This window comes from Heloderma suspectum, chromosome 5, assembly GCF_057233095.1.
Source record: "Heloderma suspectum isolate Gila_16-S chromosome 5, 16-S_ref, whole genome shotgun sequence".
Lineage (NCBI taxonomy): Eukaryota > Metazoa > Chordata > Lepidosauria > Squamata > Helodermatidae > Heloderma > Heloderma suspectum.
The window spans coordinates 156,141,989-156,167,157 of NC_139462.1; the positions used below are offsets into that span (position 1 = coordinate 156,141,989).

A 25,169-nucleotide genomic window follows, 5' to 3' on the forward strand; every position below is an offset into this window, starting at 1 on the left:
TGACATCCTAAGTTATCTAAGGATAAGGCAGATCCTGGACTCCCTGTGATGGTACAAATTCATCTAAGTCATGGGTAGGCAGAAGTTAGATCTCCAGATGTTTTGGACTTCAGCCCCTGCCAGAACGGCCAATGGTCAGGAATATCAGGAGTTGAAGCCCCAAACATCTGAAGATCTGTCTTCTGCCCACCCCTGCTCTAGGTAACCTTCTTCTACCATTCCCCCCCCCCCATGCCTTCATTTGGTCACTGGTGAGCCTTTGGAGGCTGTTATGGGGGTGGCGTTCCCCCACCATCTTCATGACCTTCAAGCCTTTCACAAGGCTAAGAGAAAGATACACCCTCCAGGTCTTGTCCATCTCCGCACTCCCGACAAGAGCAAGCTTAGCCAGACTTATCCCTGGAATGTTCGGAGAAGGCCCCATCACTTGGTGATTGGTTGGGGCAAGTTCCTAACAACAGACTTTGGGGGACCACACTGTAAAGCCCCATGCATTCTGTGGATCTTATTCCACAAGCTCTCTATTCAGAGAAGCATATAAACACAGAAGCAAATGCTTTTCCTCCTGTCCTATTAGTCACATACCCCAGTCAAGCCTGCCTAGTCAATTACACTGTGCAAGTTTGCTAGGAAAAGTCAAGTATCAATAGCCACTGCTTCCCTACCATGCAATGAAGGAATAGCCATATAGTTTAAAATATGGATTTTTTATATTAAAAGAAGGACCCCTTTTAGCTCAGAAGTATGCATGTCTACACTCAGAAATAAGTCCCACTGAATTCACCAGGGCCAACACCCAAGTAAATATACAGGGTACAGTACAGACCTAGTTTGCTTAGTGGTGAATCACCAATACTACTTCTAAAAAAGCAGAAGACTGTTCAAGTAAACACCTCCTCTCTGTTCACTACAGTTAAGATACTCTTCACCCCTCTTAGTCCAAGGCAAAAAGAAATTCTACTACAGATTTCCATATTAATCCACTAGTATTGCTACTAATGGAGTGTTTAAAAAACAACAACCTCAAACGCCAACATTAACAACCCACAGAACAAGCTATTCAGGGTATGTCACCAGATCTATAGTTCAGTATTATTATAAGGCTTGCTAGTTAAGATAGGTGTACACAGGTAGAAAAAGCAGAAGGGGGGGGGAAGAGAAAGATACCGACTCAAAGGGAATAGAAGGCCACACACCTCTTCTGGAACCAAGAGACAGCCAAACAGAATGGAGAGCCCTTTTAACCAGCAGCCTGCCTCAACCAAATGCAAGAGTCTCCTGTCTTAAGCTCTCCCCTATTTCCCACACCCTTTCATAAACCAACTATCCACCCCCCCACCTCAAACTTCTTTAAATCCTTAAATACAAACTCTAGAAAGCTAAGTCATTTCCACCCTTGCTGTATTTGACCCAAAAACAAAGATCCATCATGCTGCTGCTGTATCTCAAAACAGCCCAGCAAAGAACTAATTAAAAAGGCCTCTCCTCTTTCTTAAGAAGCACAATCCCTCTCTCCACACACCTGGAGCCAATTCAGTCCTTTTCGATAAAACAACAGGGTCTTACAGCCTCATCCTAGGCAGAGTTGAGTGGGCCTAAGATGACTGGTTTCAATGAACTTGGGCACATTGTCCTCTGCATAAAACAGGGCTGCTTGCAGCAGCTTTCCCTCCACTTTTAAAGTTAAAAATTTATCACAATGGTAGAGACATAGGGAGACATTCCAATTCAAGGCTTTGATCCTGCAAACACTCTAAAGCCTCCCTTGCCTCCAGCACAGTGGACTTCGGTGTGTTTAGCCTTGCATAGGTTCAGGCTGACAGAACCAACTCTTCAGGGCTCAGCGTAGTCCCTTACCTAGCAATATATGGAAGTGCTCCTTTTGACAAGATAAAAAGACAATTGGTGAAAGTTTCAGTCTGTCATCACTTGTTTGCAAATAGTCCCACTGACCTAACTAGGTATTTCTAGTAGCTGTTGGACTATAGTTACAAGCAAGAAATGCAGGGTTCATTAACATGTATCTTTTATTTATGTTACATTTGTATCTGGCCTTTTCCTCCAAGGAGCCCAAGGCAGCATACATGGCCCTTCTCCTCTCCATTTTATCCTCACAACAACCCTGTGAGGTAGGTTAGGCGGAAAGTCAATGACTGGCCCAAAGTCATCTGGTGAGTTTCATGGCTGAGCAGAGGCTTGACCCTGGGTGTTCAGTCCAACACTCTAACCACTACACCACACCGACTCCCCATAATTACATTGCATCCCATACCATTTCTATTTTAATATGGTAATGTAATATAGCTAGCATTTAGATAGCATTTTAGAGTGTTCAGTGTACTTCACATATATTATCCCAGTACTTCTAAAAGCATCTAAGGGAGATCAGTATTATTATTCCCATATTACAGATGTGAACCTGAAAGATAACAGATTGCTTAGGGAACTCACAATCTGAACAATGCTAAGCACCAGCTGAGCTTCATTCCTAAGCAAGGGGCCTGTAGCCAGTCCTCTAGCCCTCCTCTTCTTCAACTTTCCTGTCTCTGCTTAATAACTTACCTTTTCAAATGTGTGAGCAGTGATCAGAATTGCCATTTGCCTTGCCCTTACCCTCTGGGCAGCAATGTATAGCAGTAAATTTTAAAGCGCAGATGTTCATCATGAAGGTCTCCATAGCCACGCCCCCAAGGAGAGCCCATAAATGCAGGCAGCTGTGTCATTTCATCTCTCTCTCTCTGCATTACATATATCTTTTATAAAGCTAATTATCTTACTTGCCCATTCAAGACCAAGGCACCCTAAAATACTTTGCATTACAGCAGGGGTAGCTCACAACTATATGTTGTTGCTGGAAAAATCAATTTTCCCTCCCCAGCTGCTGCGAGGACTGTAGCTAAGCTCTGAGAGAACAGGGAAGCCTAAGGGGGTCCCTGCTAATCAGGCACTTCAACCCTGCAAGCCCTGGCTCGGCTACAGCCACAGTGATGTGGAACTGGTCAACAGGGAGAGGGCAAGCACCTGGGCAATGTGACTGTCACAAGGAGGAGGGGGCCCACTCAGGGCATCTTTCCCAAGAGCCTTGCAAATCTTGGAGCCAGCATTGGGACACCATTGTACAATGTCCGGTTGTTCATTTGAAGTATATTTAACTTATCAGGAAACTGAAACCCTCCTCTCCATTTTATCCTCACAACAACCCTGCGAAGTAGATTAGGCTGAGAGTCAGTGACTAGCCCAAAGTCACCCACTGACTTCATGGTTGAGTGAGGACTAGAACCCCCGTCTCCCACGTTCCAGTCCAATACTCAAACCACTACACAACACTGGTGCTCTTTTTAAATATCTAGGAGCTGACGGATACAAAATGTTAATTTGATATCTTTAGCATGAATCATAAATACATGTGCATACTTAAGAGGGAATATGATTTATAATACTAAAAAGAATTCACTGAATATTAAGTCGGTGTATTTGCATGCAGTACTTATGATGCACAAAATAAAAAGCCAATGCAAAATTGACTTCTAGTTCCACTATGCTCCAGACTTGGCTACAACTCCCATGTGACACATGAAAATTATTTTTTTGCATCACCTAGAAATGGTAATATGGCAGGTGGTATATAAATCTAGAAAATAAATAATTAAAATTATGACAAATCACACCGGTTCCACAAAAATGGAATGTCTTCTGGAGCATCCTCCTCCAGTACTGTCAAGCAGCTCCAAAGGCTAGGGCTGCAATCCTAGAGCTACTTATCTGAGAGTAAGCCAAATTGAACCCATTGGGACTTACTTTTGAGTAGATATGTATAGGATTATACCAGGGCCTGTAAAATTATGGGCTGTTAATGGGAACACCTCCCAGTCCTCGCAGCCGTGCTATCATTCTGTTCAATGAAGTCAAGAGAAGGCTTCGCGTTCTCCACTCCGGTTTCTACAGTGTGTGTGTGGAATTGTGCCCCTCCAGATGTTGTTGGACTACAACTCCCATTAGCCCACGCCAGCATGGCTAATGATAAGGAATGTTGGGAAATGTAGTCCAACATCAGCAGGGCCACAGGTTCCCCACCTCTTTTACACAGGAAATAAACCTTCGTGGGGGGGGGGGACAGAAGAGACAAACGCCTTGGTGGCAGTTCAGGTATTGATTTGGGGGGAGGGTCCCTCTAATTGCCAGAACAAGGTAGAGAGCGAGGGCTTTCAGCGTAGAGACACCACCCTGCATCCAGGAGGAATAATGGCCAGCGCGTCTGAGACGCTAACCTTCTCCTATGCCATTATGGATTGGCGCATTTCGTCACAAGATGAGGTGCTTGCAGTTACAACAGTCGCCCGGCAGGAGGGGGGTCGAGGAAAGGCTCCTTCCCCATCCTCCGCAGCCTTTCCCTCAAGCGCCCGCAGGCTCAATGAGAAGGCCAGAATCGCGTCAAGCCACGCACGCGCGTTATTGGAAGGAGCCCCTTCCCGTGCAAAGGAGGGCAAGCCGCGCATGCGCGCTGAAGGGGCGGGGTCGACGAGCGGAGGTGGCTCCGCCCCTGCGTAAGAACACAACTTTCTCCCCTCTCCCGCCCACGTCCGGCTCCCTCGCTCCGAGCCTGCGCAAGGGCGGGATAGAGTCGACAAGGGTGCGCTCGCGCGCTCTGTGGTTCTCAACGGACGTCGGGGCGCGCGCAGCCGCCGTGTGTCCCCCGCTCCCCCCCCTTCTTCTCCGTTCCTGGGAGGATACCGAGCGGCGGCGGCGGCGCAGGCCGGAGGTGAGGGAAGGGGGGGTCGGTCGGTCGGTCGGTCTCCTCATTTCGCTCTCCTCCCACCTTCCCATTATCTAGGCCTTTGCCCCGGGGTGGGGTGGGGGAACGCTTCCTCTTCTTCCTCTGTGGAAGGAAACGGCCGAACCCGCCGAGGCTTCGTTCGCGCTCTCCTTCCCTGTTTCCCCAGAGCCAGGCTGTGGCCTGGGAGCAGCCCCTGGGGAGAGGAAGGGAAATGGCCGAGGCGCTGCGCTGGAGCTGGGTGGGCGGGATGGACGGATGGGTGGATGGATGAGGGGAGAGAAGAACAGGGATGTTCGGCGCCGGCTTCCACGGAGCGTGGTGGGAGGGGGTGGGAAGGTCGGAAGACGGGGGCGGCGTCGCTTGGATCCTGCGCCGTGTTGCCGGGGCGGGGTGGGCAGGAGGGGGCGTCTGTGTGTGCGTGATTCTCGGGGACTGCGCTTCGGGGCCCGGCCTGACGGCCACAGCTCTCCTGCTTTCACCACCACGAGCCGCCGCGACACAGGTTGGGTGTTGACGTTAGTGGGGCTCTGCTTTTGGTTGCAGTGCAGCCCCCGTGCCCGCCTCCAATGTCATGCTGCGGTTAAACACTGCCACAAGGCGCTTTGTTCTGGAGCGGGTGGGTGGAGGTGCTTTTGGGGGTGCATAGCAGGGGAAGCGGGGGGGACGCTGGCAAGTGTGGCTTGCCCGGCCTTCCTCAGAATCAGACTCAGGTTGCGGGATGGGGGGGCTGGATCAGGCTGCCTGCATTGCAGCTGCAGGTTTGCTTAGGGACTCGGCATTCTCATGCTGCTACATAAAATACCAATTTGGATGTTGGCCTCTGGGATCCTTACAGAGCAGCGATTAGGAACGTTCCCGGCCCTCCGAAGAGAAGAGCAGCTAGGGTTTTTGACACTGCAGCCTCCTAGTGGGTGAATAATGATATTGCTTGCCCAAGAGGATGAGGAAAAGATGAATATTCTTCCCTAGCCCTTCGAAAGAGTCTCGCTAGATATAAAGATGCGATAGTACTTTCATAACAAAGGTACTTACCTGGGACTGAAATGGTGGTGGGGTGTGTCTTTCTTGTCTTCTGGCTAGAATGTGAACTTGGCATGTACAAGTGTTTTTAGTTTGCATAATGCTGTGTGAGGACGATGGTCAGATTACTTATTTGTCAACCTATTCTATATAAAACGGATGTAAATTGAACTGCTGCATAGAAGTAAGATATGCAGTTTTCCTAGGAGTGTAAAGTACTGTTGACCATTTGGCATCTTGCTATCGCCCCAAGCGTTTTGTTAAAAAAGGTAGGGAAGGGTGTGTTAAAGATTGCTTGTCATTCTTAATTTTGGCCAGATTTAATGACGGGTGTTAATGCTGCTCCTAATGAAGTTATCTTTCAGCAATAGTTGTTTCTGTGCAGGCACTGCAATTTATATTATTATTAGTAGTAGTATGTATCAAGCCTTAATTGATGTGTGGCTCATTATAAAAGGAGGCATTGCCCTCTTTAATACCATAGAATCAGATGAAGGGTTAATGTACTCTTAATTTCAGAAGGTTTAATTCATAAATGGCTAATTTAGAAAAATATGAATAATGTACAGTTCTGTATTAAGAAGTTTCAAAGAAAAATAGGTTGGTATAGTATTATGTGTTATTTGTAGTATGTTATGAATTCTTGTTTTTTGTCAGAACTGCCTTTCATTTGATTTGGAAGACTGCGATTGGAGCTCATTCTTGTGCAGTCATCCTATTTAGAAATTTGAAAAATATACACTGATATGGGAAATTTGCACATCCTATGGAAACTGCCATAATGTTAAGCAGTTGGTGTCATTAATGGTTAGAAATATGTCCTATGGGATTCCTCTCGGGATCTGAACTCAGTTTGGTGCAGTTGACCATCATTGCTAAGGCATGGATGGAATGGGCAGTATAGTGTACTTACATACCTGGTAAGTGAAACAAATCTGGGAGGAGATGCAAACACAGCCTAAAAATTCAAAATGAGTCCAATGGGCAGGTAGTAATATAAATGGTTGCTCAAATGAAAGCCATTTTTAATTGAGAAAAGTTGAGTAGAAGTTTCTGAAATAAGAACTTCAAAATGTAAAGAGGAAATAACTAGCTAGTTCACAGAATTTCCAATAAAAATTTAGGTATGTTAGTAGATGGCTTGCTGTGCATGTGGTGAGGCTGTCATGCATGCCCTGTACCCACATTTTATGCTGACATTGATTTGAACTGCCTGCATAGGGCTACTGTTTCAAAAGCTGAGAGTAGTAATGTTAAGCTTCATTTGGACTTCCATTCTGAGTACCACAGTTTAAAGATGATGTTGGAAACAATTCAGAGGGGAGTTATAAGGATGAGAGAAGAAAGTCTAGAATGCAAATCATATAAGAAAAAGAACAGGTTATCTTTAGCTTACATAACAGATTTTTAGAAGTGAGGGAAACATGTACTTCAGAATTACTGAGAACGAACCAAGAACAGTGGTCTGTGTTTCTATTTGCCACCCTTGCCTTAGCAAATAGTTCAACAACTTTTGACAAGGGTGATGATGAACCCTGCCTTCCTCTCTAACTTGGAGCTGAGAAAAGGGCAGGGATTTCCCCACAGATGCACTGAGCATGATCCAGAAAGGAAGGCGGATGTGGCTACTGAGGTGCTCATAGTGCCTTAGCTGCCCGGTGCCAAAACAAGACCCAGTCTTTTCCTCTGGTTCCAGAGGGGAAGGACTGAAGATGGCTGTTTTGGGGATAGGTCATGGAGCTGTTTGAAATGCCTTAGGGTACAATCTTATGCATGTTTAGACAGAAGAAAGTCCTACAGCTCCCGCCATACTGGGAGTTGTAGGACTTCCTTCTGCCTAACATGCATAGGATTGCACCCTTAGCTGCCCACTGCCAAAAGAGGTCCTGGCTCTAGAGGGAAAAGTAGGGGCTGGCCATTTTGGCAGCAGACAACTGAGGCGCAGGGAGCACTTTTGTCACTCACTGTCAAGATTAGTCCCAGCTAATCGGGGTTAGTGGTTTTTGTGGTGGACAACCAAGGCACAATGAGTTCCTCAGGTGCCCAGTATCAACACAAACTCCAACTTCCTGCTCTGGAGCTGCTGCCAAAATGACCCTATTTCCCTCCTCAGTTACAAAGGTTTAGAATGGTAGCAGGGAGTGAGGAACTAAAGTTAAAATTCTGTGTACACTTACTGGGGAGTAAGCCCCATTGAGTATAATGAAACTTCTGATTAAGCATTCATAGGGTTGTACTTGAGGGGAGTGTCAGGGGCTTGGAAACCATACATTCTGGCAATCATAGGTTTTGGCTTGGCTATCAAGGCCAGTCACACCTTGGAGAAAATTTGAGTGCAAAATAGCTTGGCTAGGGCAGGAGGTTAGGTGTATATGGTTCACTGGATCCCTTCTAAGATTCTGGCTCTATATTTTCTTTTCCACCATACTGCATCTCCTTAGTGCCAGCAGCAGAATTTTTCTAAGTGGTGAGAGGCCTTCTACAATTCACCCTCTCTCCCCCCAGGTGAAGTTGGAAGAGCCCTTAGAAGCCCACTGCAACCATTGCAGAAATCGCTAATTCAGTTTGACTTGGGATCCAGTTGTGCTAGAATGATCTTCTGTTCTTATCAAGCTTCTATGGATATCTTTCAGTATGCTTTTCCGGAGGATGTGGACAGGATTCTCAGATGTATGACCACATTTGTGAATGACTCTTACCCTTCTTGGAATTAATGGCTCCATGAAGAGTGCTGTGTACATGTCTGCTGTTCTCAAGGAGTTAGTTGTATGCCCGTAGTTGAAAAAGCCATCTAATAAGCCCTTCCAATTTGGCTTATTATATGGTTCTAAATACTCTTGGTTGAAGCACCTAGCTCCAAGTTGATCTGGATGAAGTTGTTTTCCTAGATCCTTTTTAGTCTGGCTTCAGGCCATATTTGGAGACTCAACTGCCTTGCTCACCCTAGTGGGGCAACTATTGATTCTCATGTATCTTTCAGTGGCTTTCAGTACCATCAACCATAGCACTCTTCTGAGCTGCCTTGCAGGAATGGGACTGGAAGGTACCTTGTTGAGGTTGCTCCAGTCATCTTGAAGAGCATATCCCTGGTGGTGCTGGGGAACTGTGCTCACATCTACCCATGGCTACTGGTTTATGGGATGTCTCAGGGCTCCTGCTTGTCCCTCATGCTTTTCAGCATCTACATAGAGCTTCTGAGTGTTGTCATTGGAGATTCAGGCTGATGTGTCATCAGTATGCTGATGATGCCAGCTCTATCCTTGGTTTACATCTGATCCTAGGGAGGCAGTGAAAGCCTTGAATTGTTTCTGGGGAGCTGTGAGGACCTAGATGTTGGTGAACAAACACATTTAATCCAGAGAAAATGGAAGTACTGTTGATTGGAGGATTGCCAGATTCAGCATTGGAGATGCTACCTGTCTTGGATGGACTCACCTTGAAGACTTGGATTTTCAGGCTTGAGATACTCCTTGATCCAAAGTTGCTCTTGGATGCCCAGATAGTTGTGGTGCCTTTTACCAGCTTTGACTAGCACACCAGCTGCACTCTTTCTTAGAGAAGGCGGGCTTGGCCACAGGCATCCATGCATTTGTAACTTTCAAACTGGATTATTGTAACAACCTCAATTTGGGATGGTCTGTAAAGTCTCTTGAAACATCAGCTGGCACAACTTGCCAGGCAGTTGTATGGAGTGCACAGTTTGAACATATTACTCCAGCATTGTTTGTTCAACACTGGTTAGATGTTCACTTCTGGACCTGAATTAAGTTGCTGGTTTTTAACTTATAAAGCCTAAATGGCTTGGGATCTGGACACCTTAATTACTGTCTTCCCCAGTATGTTCCTTTCTGACCATTACATTCAACATCTGAGGCTCTGCTTTGGATTCCTCTGCTAACTGAAGTATGATGGATGTTTGTAAGGAGCAGGGCCTTCTCTGTTGTGGCACCAACCGTGTGAAATTTTCTTTCTAGTTAAGGTTTGCCTTTCCCCAGCACTGAACACTTTTAAGTGCCAAGTTATGATCTGGCTTTTCAGGGAGGCCTTTGGCATGGGCTGAGTGCTGCCTGGTTGTTCTTATTCTGCTCTTGCTTTTGCATTGGGTTTTCTTTTTCCTGCTTTCTGCTGCTGCATTGTTTTTATTGTACAGCTGTATTTTTGCTGTTAAATGTTTGTTTTGTTTGTTCTAGTTATGATTTTATTGTAATTTGATTTTTTATGTTGTAAGCAGCTTGATTTCTGTTTTGCAGAAGAGACTAGTAGAGTAGACATTTTTACAATACATAGTTGGCTGTTTTTACTAGCATTAGGTATTGTTTTGCAGCTACTTGAATATAACATTGAGTAATTGTAATTTAGTTCCTCCTTGTTTGAAATGGGCCTCACATGAATGTTAAACATATGAAGTTAAATGGTCAGCTACCTTTGCACACTGTAGTTTTAAAAAAGCATCATAGCAACATTTGGCTCTTCTCTGTTAACAAGATCCCAAAATTTATCCATGGTACCTGTAAGATCTGGAGTCTGATGACATTTGTGACCATTTTACATATTTTAGGGAGAGGTAAAAACACCAAGGAGACTTTCTCAGTACAAGCACAAGGCAAGGCTGGTCAGACACAATCCTGAGTGGGTTTTATAATGTTTCTGCACTGCTACCCTTATTCAGTGCACCATTTCTAGTTGTGAGCATTCCTAATGCACTGAAGAGATAGAGAGACCATTGGTTTTATTCTTCTGCGCTGGCAAATATTCTTCATAAAAAAATAATTGTTTAAAGTGGTGTACCAAATGGTATTTTATGATGAGATTGGCTTAGAAAAAATGACTGACATTATTGTTTTTTCTTCTAGTCACGAGTGCAGCCATTGATTGAGAGATGGTTCAAGAAAATCTACCTCACAAATTCCATTTGTTCGCCAATGTGCTGCATCACTGGAAATCTCAACAGGAACTTGGGAGTCATTCTTGAAAGTCTCAGGAGAACAGATGGACACCAAATCAGTGTATTGCTCCCTAGGAGTGGGTCAAACTCTGAAGTATTCTTGATTCAGGAGTCCAATCCATCATTGCTAAATGTCTTAATAAAGTTTGCAAAGGCTTCAAACAATATTCCCTGTAGTTTCTTCTGAATTTTTCAAGAAATGGTTGCTTGTCCTCTTTCCTGCTGAAATAAAGTGGCTTCTCTAATCTGGTCCTGGAAATATTAATGGAATGCAGCCATGTCTACCCAGGAAGAAAGGCAAATCAATTCGGAATATGCTGTTTCCTTATTGGGGCAGTTAAAGCTGTTCTATGAACAGCAGTTGCTAACTGACATTGTTTTAATTGTTGAGGGCACTGAATTCCCATGCCATAAGATGGTTCTTGCTACATGTAGCTCTTACTTCAGGTATGTGTTTAAAGTAGTGTTGCTTCTTCCGAGAAAATGTGTTGTGTTAATCTCATATGTCCAAAACCTCGTTCTGTAGCATACTGTATTAGAGACTGGTTCTACTGGTAACTTGAAGGGAATGGAGAACTAAAATACTGTTTCAGTTACAAATATGAAAGGATGAAGCTAGGGTGCACAACTCAGCTATTTCCAGGGCTGCACTGACTCTAGAGCATTTCCTGAAAGAGTGGAGTTTGGGTGCCAGATAAGACTTTTTAATGCCAACAGTGTGCTATACTATGGGGAATACAGGAACTATGGAATGAAGATTGATTAATGGAAACAAGATCAGAAATGTCTCCAGCTCATGCTCAGCATTGGTGCAGGAGAGACCTTGCTTTTGCAGTTTTTTGAGATTTGTCAAGTGTTGGGCAAAATTATGCTCATCTTGCCCTAGGGATCTGAAGTTGGGGGCAGGGACAAAATCCCAGTGCTCTGTAGTGTATCAGAGGACATGAACAGGGGGCACCAGGGAAGTATAATCATATAAAATAACTGTCTGTTCCCATTGGTCCTGAAGATTAGCACTCTCCAGAGAAGCTTAGGGAGAAGAATATACTGTATGTGTAATTGAGAAATGATGGTTTAACAAGACTACAATGTGTAATTGAGAGATGATGGTTTAACACCCTACCCGTAGATGTAACGAACTGCACAAAAACTGTTCTGGAAGGATTAGGCATGATATTATTTTAGTGGTCTGCCAAGCTCTGGTATGAAGTGGCTGTGGTGGATAAGCCCAGAGCTCAGTATCTTCTGTGATGTTGCAGAGGATGCTGAGACATGCTTGTTTTCCTGTATGCTTCCTTACTTATACATATTTGAAGTTTCTTGGTGAGTGAAATCTCAGCAAGTATTAATGAAATGAAATAAAGACACAGTGTTGGTGATCCAGCTTGACTTGCCATTGTGCTGTGAGTACCAGAAAATACTGGTAACTTGAGTCTTCATTTGAAAATTAGACACTAGTCCCAGAACAAAATAATATAATCACCCTTGTAACTTAGATCAAGTACTCCAGGAAACAATGAATCAAACTGACTTAGTACTGATACCAAAGTTTCTCTGGTACCTGAGACGCAGCTATATGATGACTGCATAAAAGGGGAGGTTAAAATTACTGAGGTGCTGCAGATGTGTGTGAAATACTCAAATGATTCTCTCATTATACATAATTGTAAAATTTACATACAAACTGAGATTACATACAGACTTGAGTGCAGTGGGTTTACCTGCAATTTACAGGTGTCATGTGCCTTAGCCAAAACAGATATGAGAATTAGATAATAAGGAGTTGGAAATAATAACTGTTGGGGTTTTGCTGTGTAAAGGGCAAAATAAATTGAGCTCCTGTTGAGATAAATACAAATTGATCCAAGTATATAAATAAAGATGTTTAGCATAGCTTAAATGCAGAAGAAGTTAATTCCTTTCTAGACATATAAATAATGCTATCTGAAAAGAGGCTGATTTGTTAAAATAATTTGAGTAATTTGTAATGCTGAGTACCAAATCTAAATGGAGAGCCCAGGTGGTATACTGGATAGTACAGTGGCCCCAGTTGCAAATAAACCTGAGTGAAGTGTGATCAGTGTTCAAAGGGATCATGAGGGGTGCAAGTTGGAATGCAGCCGTTGTGAATCAACGCATAGTTCTGGAAGCTTTGAAATGTACTGCATTTTATCCAGCTATGGTCTCCAAAGAATTGAAAAAATTAAAGAAAATGTAGAAGATGGCCACAGTTAATGTATTTCATTTTTCTTCCATCAGAGCTATGTTTATGAGCGGGTTGAGTGAAAGTAAACAAACGCATGTCCATCTGAGGAATGTGGATGCAGCCACTTTACAAATAATAATAACTTATGCTTACACGGGTAATTTGGCAATAAATGACACAACAGTCGAACAGCTTTATGAAACGGCTTGCTTCTTACAGGTAAGTATTCTATACTAAATTTCCTAAGACATTTTTTTCTTAAATTACATCTAGAATGATTCTTAACGTCAATTAATGATTCTTAATTGAAATGTGTGAATAGAACAAGCTGTTCTGAAAGCCACTTGTGCAGGGTAACAACATAGATGAGAAGTATCCTGGGACAGAATCATAGAATCATAGGGTTGGAAGGGGCCTACAAGACCATTGAGTCCAAGCCCCTGCTCAGTGCAGGAAGCCTGATTCCCAGGTAGTCTCCCATCCAAGTACTAACCAGGGCTGACCCTGCTTAGCTTCCGAGATCAGGCACATCCAGTCCTTTGCTATATGGAATAGAAATTGCTGTGGAAGCATTTGCGTGTTTCACGTTAAGGGTCCTTTTGTAATACACTCTATATTAAAATACATTCTGTTGGTTTCAAGGAAATATGTCTAGAATTACGATGTAAAACTGACTTTTACCATGCATGTCATGAGCTTTCCACAGGGAATCTGTAGTAAAGTAAATTAAAATCATGAATTCAAAACAGTGACTAGGATCAGGGGTAGTAGTGCAGTAAAAGAAGCAGAAGCTCCCAAAGTTGCACCTCTTGTCCTCTTGGGAACAAAAAAGCATTGCTCAAATTCACTACCCAGAATTCTTCACACCATGATGTTTGTGGCTCTCAGTAGAAGATCTGTCTCAGCCCTTGAATCAGAAGAAGCTCCCAATTTGATGTATCCTCATTGACTGCTGTCTCTGAGAGGTCTGATACCTGGTAAAGTAGAAAGGTAGGGAGTTCTTTGAGTTCATAAAAACCTTTCCAGGAGTAGGGGAAGTATTTCTGTCCCTACTAGCACAGAGATAGTGCAGAAGACATGGATCACTGGGAGACTAGTAGTCCCTTCAGTAATCAATCAAGCAGCTTTGATGTCAGCAGACAAATGGGGGTGCTTTCTCTCTCCCCTTTCCTACTTTCCTGGCTACTAACAGTCCTAGATTGGTATGTTGCAGTCAGCATGTTTGGGCATGGGGAAAGACCCCCAAACTCACTGACTGATCTGTTCAGCCTTATCCAGTAGAAGTTGCTTAATAAGTTGAAGGGAGGTTGTCTCTATAGAAATCTAGGAACTGGATCTGTTACCGTTTTTCTTTTGACATTAACCTCATGTAAGTAGTGCTTTGTCTGCTTCTCATTGCATTGCCTTTTTCATTCTAGGTAGAAGATGTGTTACAGCGATGTAGAGAATACTTAATTAAAAAAATAAATGCAGAGAACTGTGTCCGGCTTTTGAGTTTTGCTGATCTTTTCAGCTGTGAAGAGTTAAAACAGAGTGCTAAAAGGATGGTAGAACACAAGTTCACAGGTGTATACCACCAGGAGGCTTTCATGCAACTCTCACATGATCTGTTGATAGATATTTTGAGCAGTGACAACTTAAATGTGGAAAAGGAGGAGACAGTTCGTGAAGCTGCTATGTTATGGCTGGAGTACAACACAGAATCTCGATCACAGTATTTGTCATCTGTTCTTAGCCAAATAAGAATTGACGCACTATCTGAAGTTACGCAAAGAGCTTGGTTTCAAGGCTTACCACCAAATGATAAATCAGTAGTGGTTCAAGGATTATATAAATCTATGCCGAAATTTTTTAAGCCAAGACTCGGAATGACTAAAGAGGAAATGATGATCTTCATTGAAGCTGCTGCTGAAAACCCTGGTCGTCTTTACTCTTCAGTATGCTACAGCCCACAGGCTGAAAAAGTTTACAAGCTCTGCAGCCCTCCTGCTGATTTGCATAAGGTTGGGACGCTTGTAACTCCTGATAATGATATTTATATAGCTGGTGGGCAAATCCCACTGAAAAACACAAAAACCAACCACAGTAAGACTAGCAAACTTCAGGTTGCCTTCCGAACTGTGAATTGCTTTTATTGGTTTGATGCCCAGCAAAACACTTGGTTTCCAAAGAGTCCAATGCTGTTTGTTCGTATAAAGCCATCCCTGGTTTGCTGTGAAGACCACATCTATGCAATCGGAGGAGACAGTGTAGGTGGAGAGCTCAACAGAAGAACAGTGGAAAGGTATGATACTGAGAGAGATGAATGGACCATGGTAAGCCCACTGCCCTGTGCATGGCAATGGAGTACAGCAGTTGCTGTTCATAACTGCATTTATGTAATGGCACACAACTTGATGTACTGTTACTTCCCCAGGTCAGATGCTTGGGTTGAAATGGCTATGAGACAAACGAGTAGATGCTTTGCTTCAGCTGCTGCTTTTGGGGATAAAATATTTTATATTGGAGGCTTGCATGTTGGCAGCAACTCTGGTATAAGACTCCCTACTAGCACTGTAGATGGGTCTTCCGTAACTGTGGAAGTTTATGATGTGAATAAAAATGAATGGCAAATGGCAGCCAATATTCCTGCCAAGCGGTATTCTGACCCCTGTGTCAGAGCTGTTGTGATCTCCAACTCTTTGTGTGTCTTCATACGAGAAACCCATATGAATGAGAGAGCCAAGTATGCTACCTACCAATATGATATGGACCTTGACCGGTGGTTTTTGCGTCAGCATATATCTGAGCGGGTGCTCTGGGATTTGGGGAAAGACTTTCGGTGCACTGTGGGAAAGCTGTATCCATCTTGCCTTGAAGAGTCCCCATGGAAGCCTCCTCCATATCTCTTTCCACCAGATGGAGCTGATGAATTCGAGCTGGATGGAGAGATGGTTACACTACCCCCTGTATAGCTTCCAGAAGTCAGAGACTGCATGCCTGTAACTGGTTATCAATTTTTTTTTGAGAGAGAATAGGGCAGGAACTGAAACATTAAGCTGTCTTGTCTGTATGCCCTGTTTAACATGTCGTCACCATTGACTGTAAATCGGTGAAATTTACAAGCAGATAATGCTTCCATAATCTGAAAAAATCCCTCTGATAGCCAATGGGATCTATATGTATATTGCAAGCTTAAAGTATCTGCTTATTGTTCAAATTTTAGTCCTGTGAAGATTTTTAGTTCAGGAAAATTTCACAAAAGCAGCTTCTATTTCTAGGATGGTATGTAATTGCTCAAAGTATCTTCCAGTTATATTTGAGTGAATTCTGGAAATCTCTGTATGTGCTAGTTATATAGATTGTGTGGCCTAATGGAATGTGCTGCACTTAATACACAACAGCCATGTTGGTATATAATGCCATGTAAAAGAAGAAACAAATCCCATGGATCTACCTGTGGTAGGAAGGGTAGATCTTCCATTTTACGGTGACATGCAGGGCAAAATGACTGCAGGCTCAGTCAAACTGTATTAATATTATAATAATTATTAGGTGCATGTATTTTCACTAACTTATACCTGTCTATTTAGAATACAGGTCTTCCGAGCAGCTGGTAGTTTACCAGGTGTGAACTTAGGTTGCTGGGCTTGCAATATGAATTGCCAGCCCTTCCTAGTGCGGGTCTCTGTGGAGCTTTTGATCAGTAAATAGCTCCACATTCTGTGTTTCAGAAACTTTGGCTCATGCATATTACTTCCTGCTGCTTATGTTCCCCCTGCCCCAATGTAAACATAGTGTGGATTAACCAGGTCTTTATTTTTGTTAATTTAATAACACGCATTACTGTAGTGTGACTGTGTATAGATATCCTTTAGCTGTCTTTTTTTTTTTTTGAGGGGGGGAACAAACTTTGTTCAGGAATACTTTGTGCAGGAGAGCAGTTGACTAGTGCTGCTCTGGCATTAATCCCAGGAACCACTAGCAGTAGCGGGGCACCGCCAATCTTACATGAGCACAGGTGCTTCATGATGGATTGTACTAGCATGTTCAGCTGCATCATGTTCTGGCACTGTATTTTGAATGGTATTAATTTATTAAAAAACTGAATCAAAATTAGTTTACCCCTGTATTTTTTGCAAAACAATGGGATTATTTGCATGTCATTGTAAGCTACAGTTGTTGAGAATTCTGGCTTATTGTGAATAAGCAAGCATGCTAGCATATGATTGTCTTATTAGGACAGCAGCAAGCCAAGGATTCCTAGTTCAGATGTAACACCAAACAAATAGCAAAGAAATAGCTAGCAAACATATTTCTGAAACCTTCCAAAGAGATAGCCACATTAGTCTCTGGTAGGTTACAGTGTCTTGTGCTACCTTTAAAGATGCAATGCATTCTTTGTGACATAAGCATTAGTGAGCCAGAGCCCACTTTGTCAGCCTTTCAGTGTCTAGAGCACTATTCTGAAAATAAAAGCAAGAAATAAAAAATAGAAAATGAAGGTTTGGGATGGGAGGAGTGGGGAATGGCAATGGTAATAATGTATGGTCACAGAAAGCTGTGCATAAATTCAGAAGTAGATATATCGTCATACAGTTGAGCATGCCCTTGCTAGGACTAGAACTTCATTCAGTATAATACCATGTTGTTGAAAACTTCCTGTTTGGTATTGTATTGCTGATATGCCTTCTGTTAACTTTTTTTTTATCTCCACAGCATTCGGTATGCACGTTTTCATTCTCTGTGGGTGTGAGGGGCAGGGAGAGGAAGGGTAGAGATGATATATGATGCTGTTCATTCCTCCCTTGCTTGCACAGCTCCCTTTTGAATCATAGGCAAATTGCTCAAGTACTATATTTAAAACAGACACATGCCATCTAATGCCCCTCAGTTTATCGTTTTGTTAAACATATGCAGTTCTCTTGAATAGTAGGCTGGTACAAAATCTTCCCTAGCACTTTTCTGCCATTTTCTTAGTCAAATTTTAAAACTTTTTGGTGTATGTTCTGTGTGTTTTTTAATGTATTTTAACTTTCTGTGTATTTCTGCCACGTGGGGGAGATCTGAAGGTGGATGAATGGTATCCGAAAGCCCTGCTGGGTTCCTGCCAAAAGGGCCCTCCCTAGGCTGCTTTTTCTTTTTTTTGGTACAAATTTCTCCAATTGAAATTAATGGAGGACTACGCCAACCTCTAGGGGTGGCATAGGTCTGCCACTGGATCAGGGTATATCTTGTTAACGTGAGAGGGCTGTGAGTCCACAGCCTCTCCTGGCATGCCTCTTCTCCCTGCCCTCCCCCCCATCAGAGTAGAACCAGTCGCAGAGGTTTCTGCAGCTGCTGGGGTGGTGGTGGGAGGTTCAAGATCAGATCTCCTCTGAGGACAGAACTGTCTGCCCTCAGAAGAGGAGATCAGACAAATCCTATGGTCTCTGGAATGTCCTCCCAAGGACCACAGGATTACCGCAAAGTTTTCACTTGCAGTTGTTCAACTTCACAAGCAAGACCATTTATCATCTTTGTTGCTTGATGAATATATATGTTCCTCTAACAGAACTGGAGGAGACATTATCTTGTTACAGAATTTGTAACTGAACTAGCCAAATATCTTCAACAAAGCAGTACAGCAAGCAAATATCTAGAGTAATGACCCACAGCTTGCATTTTTATAAAGATTATTCTATTTCTGCAAGCTCATAGTGCACTTAATTTGCTGCTATAAAGCAGAACAAGATCAATTTCTTGATTTTGGTCAATACAAACTGATTTCCTTAGGCAACATTTAAAAAGTACAAGAAACAAAGCTCTGAATTTAAGTGATTAGTGCCTAGTAGTTGCTATTAGAATGTGATCTGTAATTCAGGCTGCAGGTGAAAATGTAAACTATCACTGAGGGACTAGCTTTTAGCAAGTGTATAAATGTTTAATCAATGTTCTACAGCCAAAATGAGAAGCCACTGTATTAGTAATTGCATTGAATCTAGATTTACACTGAACCAACTGACTGAAGTGGGCTTCCCTGCTCCCTCTTTCCCAAAGGAGCCCCTCTAGCCCCCTGAAAATGCTACACAGAGTTGTACAAAATTGGGTGGAAGGACCTTTTCATGGAAGGCAGATCCTGTATCTAACCCAATACCTACAACAGGAGACTAAAATTATTTTGAAGGACAGTTTGTTAAATAGAACAGAACAATGGTAACTCTCTGCACTGTAAAAGTCATACCTTTTCAAATGGACAGAAACCGGTCCAGTTAGGTTGGCAAGGGGACATATTTAGATGTTACTCTTTCCTCTGCTTTTGTTCTTTCCCCCTGTCATTCTTCCCAGTAAGTCTCAAGATTTCCTTCACTAGTTCTCTTCTACAAGTTAATGCACATCCTCTCCAGATCCGAGATACACATGTAAAAAGGTTTATCCTTGGCAGGCTCAGCAAGTCTTAACAGATTTGTTCCACACAGATGTTCTATTTGTCATGAAGTTGGTTTATCGGCCACACAGGAATCCATAGCGTACATAATGGTTACGTTGGAATTGATGTGCTTGTAAGAGGCAGTGTTTGAACTCCAATATGGAATTAGCTCATACGACAAAGCTATGCGCACTAAACATGAGGCAGAAGATCAAATAGGGACTGTACAACTTCAGAGGATTCATAGATGGGGTAAATATCTTAAGGGGAACTGAAGGTCTAAATCAAGGGTTACTGCTCTTAGAAACTAGAAACTGGCTAGACTTCTGACCAAAGCTTCGATCAAAAGATGAACAAGTCTCTCCAAAGCACTTGCACAATAGGGAGGTGGAGGTTACAATTTGCAGGGAAAGGATGTCTAGATGATATGACAATTTGAAAGATACCTTCCCAGAGACCTGATGGATTGTCCTGAAGACAAAGCTGGAGTGTGGAGGAAATCCTGCAGCTGCTGCGGGGAAGGGGCTTTGGGCAAGGCTCTTAGCTGCTGTGTGACAGGCCTCCACTTCAGTGGCAGCAGGATTCAGGCTACCAGAACCGGGCATTCTTGAGGAAACATGTTGCTGAGGCTTTGGCAAAGCCCCGGGCTCAATGGTTTGGAAAGTGATTTTAGCAAGGATCTGAGAGCCAGTGGGAATGGCAGGGAACACTGGGTACTTGGGCCCTGAGTTTATAGCGTATTTTTAAACATAGCATAGCTAAACAAAAGGGAAGTATCCTGGCCAGCATGTATAGCAGCCTTAATAGAGTGGATTCCTCTGCCAAATTTAAGCAAAAGCATGGGGATCTCCACCTGACCATCACAGTTAACAGCATTTATGCAACACCTTGGGTGTATGTGACTCTTTGACTGGATATATTATGCCTTGTTATGCCTACAGGGCACTTATTTTAGTATGGCTAATTGGGTTATACTGCTGAATCTTGCCTTGTATATGTTCCTAGAGGTTCCTGACCTATGATGCAATGGGCCTATTTGCACATAAGCGCAGCAAATCATGGGTTAATTAATCCGCGATTTGCTGGGTTGTGGGCCATGCACAAGGCGCTGCCACTTTGTATAATCAGCCTTCAATCCGCAGTTGTGTGATGTGCAAACCTGGACACTGGGTTATTTGTGGGTTAAATAACTAAAATGTTTACCCAAGAACTAATCATAAGTTAACTCTGGGTTGATTAAACCACAAATAACCCATAGCATCTGGGTTTGCATGTCATACAACTTCCGATCAGGTGCATCTGAGACTGATTATGCAAAGTGGCTGCAGCTGGCCACTTGCTAGACCTCCTCACCCATTACTACAAGCCCTCCATGCTTATCATTCCAGATGGGGCAGGGCTGAGTAATAGCAACATCAGCTAATATCAAATAATATGGGGGCAAAGTGTCTCCCAGGCCTTGCATGCCAACAGTTGCCACTTTGAGTCCTGCTCATGATTTCTTTATATTCCAGAATAATCCAGGGACAATGTCTAAATCTATATACCATACTCATTGTATTCCTTCCAATAAACACTTTTGTCCAGCAAGATACATTCAAGCTAAACAAGAACAATTTTTTTTAATTTTCTTTAGAACAAAATATACAGAAGCAATAGTCTTTTGAACACAGTAACTTAGTCTTTGCACATTGACAATAGATGAAATACCCAAATTTACCAATCTTCCTCCCACAACAACCCTGTAGCAGCAAAGATCAAATGGAAGTAACCTACTATGGTGCATTCCACTTAAAATAACCCATGATTAGGCAACTAATTTCAGTTGTACACCTGAAAACCAGCCTTCTGGGCTTGATGTCTCCTAAATTTGGTAAGGGGGTAGTGGTATTTCTAGTCTATTTGGTGCACATTTCCAAATACTTCGAAGATATTAAAAAAATTAAAATCAATGCCTTGTGCATAATGCAAATATATAACTAATAGAAAGCACCAGCACACAAAAGTGTCTCAAAAGTGCCACATTAGCAGCCTGATCCTAAACACTTGCGTGTAGGGTGAAAAGTTCTAACACCAGCAATTAATATCCCTGCAATAGCCACAAAAGTTACATTATGTAATGCGTTGGCACAGCATTCAATGTGTTGCATCCTGAACATGTGCTCTCGTAGAGTATGTCTAAAGGCATGTAACTCATTCCGATATTGAGGGGCTTAATGGTCATGCTGGTTTTGCTCAGTAGAGGGGGTGTTTTTATTTTCATCTGCCCTTCCATATTGTATTTGAGGTTCAGGCTTGTTCCTGTGCCCCAAAACATGTAATATCTGCAGGCTATACACACCAGCCTTAAAGAATATCTCTAAAAGTTCAGATGGACCAGGTTTTTTTTAAATCTTAGCTTTTAGAAGTACCCCTAAAGTAGTAAAGCAGAAAAATAAAAAGACTCAAGACTGGAAGTTTAAGGGCAGCATTTCATGCTGCATGTTGTTCACACATCAATGGATGACTGCTCTACAGTACTGTGTAGTACATTAGTGCTTTCTTCATTGTAAGTACTTCAAGCAGAGCATCTACTTCTAACATGTATTTACTGCAAAGTTTAGACCAAATGTTTATGCCCATGGCCCAGACTCCAAAAGGGAAGTTATTAATGGCTAGAACACAAAGAAATACTGTTCATATTAAATGTGAATGGTCCTCCTTTATATACCTCTAAAGCAAATTAGTTTTGGAGTATCAACAAAGCTACTTTAGAAAATTCTTTTGGGTGCTATTCCACTGTCTATGACAGTTTGTTCAGTGTACACTGCATTAGCTGATGAGTCCGAAATGCCTAATTGTAACTACATAGTAACAGAACTTTTATTGCTAGATCAGAGAAAAATGTTATGATTTAAATACTATATTAACTGCATTGACCTTACAGAATTAAATACTGCCAGATTTTTGTAATGTAGTATAATTATAAAGATGTGTAAATAGTGTGTGAAATACTGAACTGTCACTCCAAGATGGTGGCTACTATAAGCTGTCATTACAAGGAGCTGTCATTTTTTCCTCAGTTTTAACCATCAGTTTTTCTCTCTACGCTTTCTGCTGCTTTTACATGATAGAAGCTGTAGATTAATCCACTCGAGGTGTTACCAAGACAGCCCTCTTAAAACCATGTTCCATTTAAAGGAGGATGAAAAGCTGGGCACTGTATTATGCGATGTCACACCTCCATGGAGCTCTGAAGAAAAAGCAGGCAGTTTATAAGCCCTGTTTGAACCTGCCTACATTGCAATGACTGCCATGGCATCGCATGTTACTCTGTAGTTTCAATAAAGGGGTGACAGCTTTGTGGCAGGACCACATGATAAAATATTTCTTTGGAAGCAGCCCACTTCTGTGGTTAAAGAACTGACCCAGAATGTAGAGGCTCACGAGTAGTGCGCTATTAACGAAGAGAACACATGCAAGCCTTTTTTGTCATGTGATGAGTACAAGATACTGGCTATGTACTGTCTCAGATATCAGAATACATTTGGAAATAGTAGCTAGATAGTGATTTGTTTGCAAGAAGCTATCAGGCATAGAGTAGAGCATCTGTCACTTCACCACACTTGTGCAGTTTACCTATGAAAAATATTCTGTGTTAAGTGTATGGAAGTGTATACACTCTATACATCAGTACTTCTAATGTGCCACAAGTAGCCACTAATTTTCATTTCATATATACAGAACAAAGTAGATATTGCATTAGCCACACACACACGATAATGTACTTTTTTTTTTCTTTCCTTCCTGTGATATCTTACAGGAATGTTGTGTGAAGTACCCTTAACTGCTTGTATATTGGAATATACAGGCTGCTGGTGGTGCAAACCACAGCCATCTTTGAAAACTGGGCCTTTGAAAACTGTGGCAGAATACAAAAACCTCTGGTTGGGATAAGCTGTGCCAGCCACCAAGAACAAAATGTTAATAATGAATATTTAGTTTCTGGAAACAGACCTAGTAACTGGACTAGCTACAACCATCACAGCCTACATTAACACTATGTATATTCCTCCTATACTTAGATCATTTCAGGGTTGAAAAGGGAAATCATTAAGGATAGCAGAGGAGGAACTGTTTCAAACTGGCAGTTATATGCATGAAAAAGTGTGTGTACGTGTGTGTGTAAATCCTGGAGTTATTTTCTTTTGGTAAATCACGATCATGCTTGAAGCAGTGCACTCATGCCCCAAACCAAATTGGTTGCCCACTGACAGGCGTAATCTCACTGACACCTATATCACAGGGGCAGTAGTTACAGTTACTGCAATTCATAAATTCACCACTGGCAGTAAACCAAGTTAAGTCATTACCATGGTTTCTCAAATCTCTGCTAACCCACACATTGAACTAGAAAATTCCATAGCAGCTAGGAACAAAAAAGAAAGATGCACGGCCGACTCCTGCATTTGGAACCTAACTGTGCCAGAGAGGTAGGTATTTGCTTATAGGTATTCATTGGTGAAAGTTTCCTAACACCTACTGTGGGAATATCACACAAGCAAAGGGGAATGTGAAATCAAACCGTATCCCTAATTAACAAACAAACAAAAGAAAGAAATTTTAAGTTAACATATATATCATGAAAAGGGGAACATGTAATGACTGAGCGAGGAGCTGTTCCTCTTCTTAGAGACGTCCCAGACAACTGTTCCAAACATATAACAAAGCTGCTTGAAGAAATTATGATGAAGCTGTGTACTTCAGTCAGTTTTAACATGGGAATGACCTTTAAAAATAATTTAATTTTTTTTAAAAATGAAAAATGCTGGGTGCTAGTTGTTAAATGGTAAAATGCCAAGCCAGAGCAAAACTGCCCATAGGTGCTGAGACAGACATATTAGCTTTTATTGGGGAGTTCTAAGCATTAACCTGGGCACCCAATTCTGCTCATTTAAATCCCATTTGTTTCATTTAATTCCACCCAGAACTGCTTAAGAGTTGCAGTATTAGGCTGCAATTCTCTGCGCAAGTTTATGGAAATATGTTCCACTGAAATGAAAGGAACTTACTTCTGCATATAGGACTGGGGAGGGGGAGTGTATATGTATATAAAGTTCTTGAAATGTTAACTTCATAGCTAAGTTTTCTGTTCCAAGCTAAAGTATGCTTCTCAATTTAAAAAAAAGGCTAGACAACTGGACTTAAAATACAGCAAAATTTACATGAATCACCACTATCCAAAGAACAGCATACGTTGGAAAATACAGCCTGTCTTACAACAAGGCTTAGATTTAAAACACAAAGAGGCATTAATGCAAATTGAAAAGGACATCCTGTGATACAGCTTTAAAAGGCCATTCTTCATCCTCATGCTGCTTGAACTCATGTGCATGTTTTTAGCAAAACCTCTTGGTTTCTTCCTCAAAATAAATGCAAGGGTTTGGTCCACTGCAGAAGAGTTACTCCCCAAGGCCTTGTGTTGACTGGGTGAAGGTAGAAAGCCACGAGGACATGGCTGACTTCGCGCTCGTCAGGGCCCCTCCAACTGACTGACCTGTATTTTAAAGTCAAGGATTGGGGAAGGAGGAAGGAACATTAGGCGAAAACAAGTTAGAGAAGAGAGATTAATAATATGATCTTCTATGTTACTCAGAAGTAATTTCCCATGAAATTCAATGGGACTTACTCCCAGGAAAGTGTAAATAGGATTGCAGTGCAGAGTCCATGCTCTTATTTTTCTTTAATAGGCAGTGTGTCTGAGATAGCCAAATTAAAATGTTAATCCGTATTAGACTCAGGTTGGTTCATTTCCTGTTTAAAACAGAATACATGTAATAAAATGTTTGCTTAAGCA

General features: G+C 42.3%; 3 protein-coding genes across 9 annotated transcripts in view; 2 read left to right on the plus strand and 1 right to left on the minus strand.

Moving 5' to 3' along the window:
- The window catches only part of RP9 (RP9 pre-mRNA splicing factor), a 35,041-nt gene extending 24,143 nt beyond the window's left edge, over window positions 1–10,898 (plus strand). Inside the window, exon 7 of the mRNA XM_084857920.1 lies at window positions 10,648–10,898. Within this exon, the coding sequence (XP_084714046.1) occupies window positions 10,648–10,666 (19 nt within the window). The 3' untranslated portion in view covers window positions 10,667–10,898. The remainder of the gene's footprint in view (window positions 1–10,647) is intronic.
- Window positions 10,879–17,387, plus strand: KBTBD2 (kelch repeat and BTB domain containing 2). The gene is made up of 3 exons (XM_084857903.1): window positions 10,879–11,186; window positions 12,999–13,164; window positions 14,364–17,387. The coding sequence occupies exons 1-3, from the start codon at window positions 11,017–11,019 to the stop codon at window positions 15,897–15,899; spliced, it is 1,872 nt and encodes a 623-aa protein (XP_084714029.1). The 5' UTR covers window positions 10,879–11,016; the 3' UTR covers window positions 15,900–17,387.
- Window positions 17,388–20,868: 3,481 nt separating this feature from the next.
- AVL9 (AVL9 cell migration associated) overlaps window positions 20,869–25,169 on the minus strand; it is a 39,785-nt gene continuing 35,484 nt past the window's right edge. For 2 of the 7 annotated variants that reach the window (XM_084857899.1, XM_084857896.1), the window contains exon 15: window positions 20,932–24,869. In XM_084857899.1, coding sequence (XP_084714025.1) covers window positions 24,737–24,869 — 133 coding nt within the window. In that variant the 3' untranslated portion in view covers window positions 20,932–24,736. Of the gene's footprint in view, window positions 24,870–25,169 lie in introns of all 7 variants that reach the window. The other 5 variants (XM_084857897.1, XM_084857895.1, XR_014792282.1 and 2 more) reach the window with 5 other exon arrangements.

Bases quoted from the DNA above. Each gene is read 5' to 3' on its own strand.
- KBTBD2 (XM_084857903.1), top strand. From the start codon at position 11,017: ATGTCTACCCAGGAAGAAAGGCAAATCAATTCGGAATATGCTGTTTCC. The intron at 11,187-12,998 runs GTATGTGTTTAA...TTCTTCCATCAG, and splicing joins ACATGTAGCTCTTACTTCAG to AGCTATGTTTATGAGCGGGT. The intron at 13,165-14,363 runs GTAAGTATTCTA...TTTTCATTCTAG, and splicing joins AAACGGCTTGCTTCTTACAG to GTAGAAGATGTGTTACAGCG.